Consider the following 5,903-nt stretch of genomic DNA (forward strand, 5'->3'; position numbering starts at 1 on the left):
ATGTTTAATTTTGAGACATATTATTTATGAACAAGAAATTTATATAACATTGACTTGCCATGAACATAGTTCCAAAAGACGATAGAGCCGACTTTGCCCCAGTCGCCTTCGTGCAGATCACAGCCTTGAATGTTTCCTGGAGATGCTTTAGAGACATGATGTGGTTTTCCCGCGAACATGTGATGGAACTTCTCAGCTGAAGATTTGATCTCCACGTCTGTCTCTAGCTTCCCCACCAAACTAGGCGTCTCTGTTGTCTTCACCTCTTCTTCCTCAGCCAAGAGATGTTCGTCGATCTCTTTGGACACTTCGACACAGAATTGAAGAAGAGTCTCGGGATGAGCTACCTCGTCGCTAATCTTCTCATACTCAAGGTGCCAATGCACAATACTTCCAGGCCCGCCAGGCTTGGGGGTCACCTGGATCGTGAGCAAGAAGCTCTTGTACTCTTTCATCAGATCACCGTCTATAACCCTAAACGTGATCAAGTTCTTCTCCGGCTCCACCGCCTCGATTCTCTCCTTAGCCACCTTTGCCTCCCCATCTAAACCAATTATTTACCATATCATATTTATAGGCTTAATTTAAAATGATCTCCTGGTTAGTTATTTATATATGAAAAAAGATGAATATAACATTGACTTGCCATGAACGTAGTTCCAGAAGATGATAGAGCCAACTGTGCCCCAGTCGCCTTCGTGCAGATCACAGCTTTGAATGTTGCCTGGACTTGCTTTGGAGACATGGTGTGGTTTCCCAGCGAACATGTGATGAAACTTATCAGCCGAAGCCTTGATCTCCACGTCTGTTTCTAGCTTCCCCAACAAACTAGACGGCTCTGTTTTCTTCACCTCATCTTCCACGGATGTCTTTGTAGCTACATCCGCCATTTTTCTAACGGCTGGTTTGATTTTCTTGAGGAGGGTGAGATTTTTGTTTTTGGTAGAGAGTGAATTCCCTTAGGACTTGGATAGCCCTATATATAGAGGAATTTGTGAGCATCTCTAGAAGTAGATGACACTGGTTTAATTGTGATTTCACAATCCCATTATTGTGACCCATAACGATTCAGTAAGATTTCCACCTAAAAAACTCTTCTTTTAAATGTGTATTTAAGATTTTTTTGTATGAAGTCCTTTCTGTTTTGTAAAGCTTCACATAATATAGAATTAATTAAGTGAGTAACTATTAACCAAGAAAATAACACTGAATTATTTGCGTCCTTTCACGTCGCTCTTTTCTCTGTTAACGTTTATATATATATGCTCAGATACATTTATTGTAGCTAGTGGTGTTTTCGTTTTGTTTCAGTATCCCAATTTTTATGCGGGTATAAATTCTTTCTCTATTATTTATACTAGGTTATGAACCCCCGCGATGTCGCGGGGGAACTCATTTTTAACAAATATATTTGATTGTGTTTATGTATTAAATTATTATGATAATATATTCAAAAAGTTGAATTATTACATAAAATTAACTATATTTTTAAGCTATGTCGTAAATATTTTCCAAAGATGTTAAAATAATTTACGAATAAAAATGTAAAAAGAAGAATTATGATTAAAAACACTTTTGAAACAACTTTTATAAATGTAAAATTATTTATAAGTGACAATATACATAAAAAAGAGTTATAATATAGAGATAAGAAATTCTAGCGGGTCAAAACCAAAAAATTCGGATGGAATCAGTACTTAGCACGACTTGTGGGTGACTAAGAACGTCTAAGAATTGGTGTTATTTGTTTGTCCACTGTTCTTTAAATATAAAATTAATATTTATTTTATTATATATATTCGAGAAGATATAAAATTTGATGACGTAAATTACATCTATAACAAACAAATAAACATTTACACAATCTCATAAATTTATATTTGTATTGATTAGTTAACTGAGTAAAAAAACTTCTTCCTTGAACATTCATGTGACGAATTGGAATCATTGCTTTATTCCTAATAATGAAGATGATTTATGAATTACTATACTATTTGAAACTGTTTATTTGACGCTTACCACATTTAAAGCGCCTAATCACAAGCTTCACATGAGGATGTCTTCTGATATTCGAACTTTGTAATAGTGCTAAATCAGAATCAATATTTCGTTGTATACAACCCATATATATTGCTTTAAGATAAAAAAAAAAACATTATTGTTTTCATATAAAATAGCTAAATAAAAAAAGCTACTGTATACTCAGTCCAATTCTAAGAACAAAATTGTCGGTATCTTCATTAGAATTTTATATTTAAAGTTGATTCAAACTTCTCTCTTTTTATAATCATTCCAAAAAACTTTGGTTAAATCTAAAATCGGAAGAATTTTTTTAATATTAAAATGATTTATGTTTAGAAATAGTTTAGAGAATTAAGAATTTAGAGCCATTTTACAGATTTGTATTTTTTTATTCATCATGAAACAAATAATCTATGTTAAAGAACAAAAATTTGGGAACTACTTAGAAAGAAAGACAATTATTTAGAGTTCAGAAGTCACGAACATTTAAATAGATAATTATTCATACAAAAAATTGTGATAAAAAAATGCAATGAAATATAGTGAAGAAACGTATATGCAACTATAAAGATACAACAGTAAACTGAAAAAAAATATGACTATAATTGAAAAAATAGAACTGTCTCACAAAAATAACCGTCATTATTTCAATGAAAAGATGCGATTTTAAAAAATACAACTTAGAAAAAATAACCGTCAATATTTTAACGCAAAATACCGATAAAAAAAACACAAACGAAAAAAAGTTACAGTCAATATTTTAACGGAAAGTTGCGATAAAAAGACACAACCGAAAAAAGAACCATCACCGAAAAAAAATGACGGTCAATATTTTAACGAAGAGTTGCGATAAAAAGATACAACCGAGAAAATAACTGTCAATATTTTAACGGAAAGTTTCGATAAAAAAATACAACCGAGAAAAATAACCGTCAATATTTTAACGGAAAGTTACGATAGAAAGACATAACCGAAAAAAGTAATCGTCAATATTTTTAACGGAAATTTACGATAAAAAGACACAACCAAAAAAGAACTATTGACGAAGAAATTATTTTAACGAAGAGTTCCGATCAAAAAGACACAACCGAGAAAAAATAACCGTCAATATTTTAACGGAAAGTTATGATAGAAAGACACAAACAAAAAAGTAACCGTCAATATTTTAGCGGAAAGTTACGATAAAAAGACACAACAAAAAAATAACCGTCAACGAAAAAAGTAACCGTAGTTATTTTAACGACGAGTTGCGATCAAAAAGACACAACCAAGAAAAAATAACCGTCAATATTTTAACGGAAAGTTATGATAAAAAGACACAAATATATAAAGTAACCGTCAATATTTTAACGAAAAGTTGCGATAAAAAATATACAACCGAAAAATAACCGTCAACAAAAAAGTAACCGTCAATATTTTAACGAAGAGTTGCGATAAATAGACTTAACCGTGAAAAATAACCGTCACTATTTTAACGGAAAGTTGAGATAAAAAGACACAACCGAGAAAAATAACTGTCAATATTTTAACGAAAAGTTGCGATAAAAATATACAACCGAAAAAAAAATAACCGTCAATATTTTAACAGAATATTTTGATAAAAAGACACAAACGAAAAAACTAACCGCTAATATTTTAAATATTACAATAACACAACCGAAAAATAACCGTCAATAAAAAGTAACCGTCAATATTTTAACGAAGAGTTGTGATAAAATCACAACCGAAAGTAACCATAAATATTTAAACGAAAAGTTACAATAAAAAGATGCAACCGTTCAGATGTGTAAATGGTATTTATTGGAAACGATATAATCGTAAAAAAATAACCGAGTAAAACGAAAATTGCGATAAAAAGACGCAACCAAAATAACCGTAAAAAAATAACCAATTTAAACGAAAGATTGCAATAAAAAGACGCAACCATTCAAATGTGCAAATAGTATTTATTAGATTGCTATTATATATAGATTTATATACACCATAAAATAAAGTAATTATTTATAACAATAACAACTTTTTGTCTATTGGGAAAATAATAAAAGGAGGTAAAACAAACGTCAACAATTTTTCATGTTAAACATTATGGGTTAAATTTTATTTTGTGCGGAGTCTACTGTTATTATGCACTTATATTAATTTACTTTTTACGTCTATATAACAATCAAATTCGATCGATGTAATCCACAATTCACAACTTCATTTACGAAATAAATAATAATAAAAAATCTTTTTTGTCTTTCTTTATTTCGGTAGTCCGATATTTTTGTATTTATATTTATATCTACCATAAAATAAATACTTATTTATAACAAGAGTCTAATAATTGTGAAAGTAATAGTGATCGAAATTAAGGTTATGTGAGTACCAAAATGCCATTTTAGATCATTTCCTTCATGCTCACTTTTTTTTGGTAGACTAGTTAGGTGTTGATATGACGGTAGACAACACTTTTCCCGACACTCATATAACTTTTGAAAATTGTAAAAGCTTTCTCTTAAAAATCAATGGATGCTCTATTGAGAAGTTGAATAACACATTATCACACGTTTATCTTCAGAGACAATAGGTAGGGTTAAGATCATCTACAATTATTTAAGATCTGCTTTTCCCGAGAAAGAAGAACTGCCTTCTTTCTAACTTTAGTCAAGTACGTAGTATTCATACTCATAGCATAATGACTTTATAATCTTATGATTATTCTGATTTTTTTTCTTTTTATTTTGTTTGATTTTAGTTATCTTTTCGCCTTCTTATGTCTAATTTGGCTGATTAAATATTGATTCTAACTCTGTTTTACATATTAATATGCTTTATTAATGAGAATAACGCGTTTTTGTTACATGAAGCTCACAGAACTCGCTAATACAAGAGTCTCAAACAAGGTAGCAAAGAATTAATGCATGATTCTAACATTCATGATAGGAGAGAGACCAGCCTTGGTATATCCACAAACACATAAGCTTTTATTAAAACCAAACATGACATACACACATCTAGAGTACAACTCTTTTCTATATCACTCACATATATTGGGCTACGCTCCTTGTTTATTGTATCATACACAAGAACATGCGTGCTTCATAACTGACATATACACATTATTGGATAGATACTCAATTAAAGAGTACTCTCTATTCCTCGTTCAGGAGATGTTCATCGATCTCTTTGGAGACTTGGACACAGAAATCAAGGAAGGTCTCAGGGTGAGCCACTTTGTCGTCAATTTTCTCATACTCGACGTGCCAGTGCACCACACTCCCAGGTCCTCCTCTTTTAAGAGTCACTTGGATTGTGATCACAAAGCTCTTATACTCTTTTAATAAGTCTCCCTCTATCACCCTAAAAGTGATGAGGTTTTTCTCCGGCTCCACTGCCTCAATCCTCTCTTTTGCCACCTTTGCCTCTCCATCTGCACCAAATATATATGTTTGGATCCAAGAATCAGTATGAATATTAGTTCAAAACATATAATAATTAAGCTTATAATTTAATCTAAAATGTTCTCATTTCATATATGTGGATTTGATTGTTAGAATCAGATTAATGTTTTTTTTCTCTATAAAATGGGGAAACGACGATTTGTGACACTAACTAGTTCACATGCATCAAGTATGCATTTCTGGTAAGTTTTCCGTCGATATAAATATGAAGTTTTAAGAACCTATTCTATGCAGTTATAAATATTATAACTTTGACTTGCCATGAACATAATTCCAGAAGACTATAGAGCCGACTTTGCCCCATTCGCCTTCATGAAGCTCACAGCCCTGAATTTTCCCTGGAGTTGCTTTGGAGACATGGTGTGGTCTCCCAGCAAACATGTGATGGAACTTCCCAGCTGAAGCTTTGATTTCAACATCTGTCTCTAGCTCCCACAC

The 5,903-nt window shown here is 31.6% G+C and overlaps 2 protein-coding genes across 2 annotated transcripts in view; both read right to left on the reverse strand.

Moving 5' to 3' along the window:
* Positions 1-8: 8 nt before the first annotated feature.
* On the reverse strand, positions 9-975 carry LOC9298848 (MLP-like protein 28). Its single transcript, XM_002862723.2, has 2 exons — positions 647-975; positions 9-544 (listed from the first exon to the last, which is right to left on the reverse strand). The coding sequence occupies exons 1-2, from the start codon at positions 888-890 to the stop codon at positions 21-23; spliced, it is 768 nt and encodes a 255-aa protein (XP_002862769.1). The 5' UTR covers positions 891-975; the 3' UTR covers positions 9-20.
* Positions 976-4,967: 3,992 nt separating this feature from the next.
* LOC9298846 (MLP-like protein 31) overlaps positions 4,968-5,903 on the reverse strand; it is a 4,756-nt gene continuing 3,820 nt past the window's right edge. Inside the window, exons 3-4 of the mRNA XM_021016933.1 lie at positions 5,726-5,894; positions 4,968-5,434 (exon numbers count right to left, since the gene is read on the reverse strand). Of these exons, the coding sequence (XP_020872592.1) occupies positions 5,157-5,434; positions 5,726-5,894 (447 nt within the window). The 3' untranslated portion in view covers positions 4,968-5,156. The remainder of the gene's footprint in view (positions 5,435-5,725; positions 5,895-5,903) is intronic.

Source organism: Arabidopsis lyrata, assembly GCF_000004255.2.
Source record: "Arabidopsis lyrata subsp. lyrata unplaced genomic scaffold ARALYscaffold_173, whole genome shotgun sequence".
Classification (NCBI taxonomy): Eukaryota; Viridiplantae; Streptophyta; class Magnoliopsida; order Brassicales; family Brassicaceae; genus Arabidopsis; species Arabidopsis lyrata.

Bases quoted from the DNA above. Each gene is read 5' to 3' on its own strand.
- LOC9298848 (XM_002862723.2), bottom strand. From the start codon at position 890: ATGGCGGATGTAGCTACAAAGACATCCGTGGAAGATGAGGTGAAGAAA. The intron at 545-646 runs GCAAGTCAATGT...TAATTGGTTTAG, and splicing joins CTTCTGGAACTACGTTCATG to ATGGGGAGGCAAAGGTGGCT.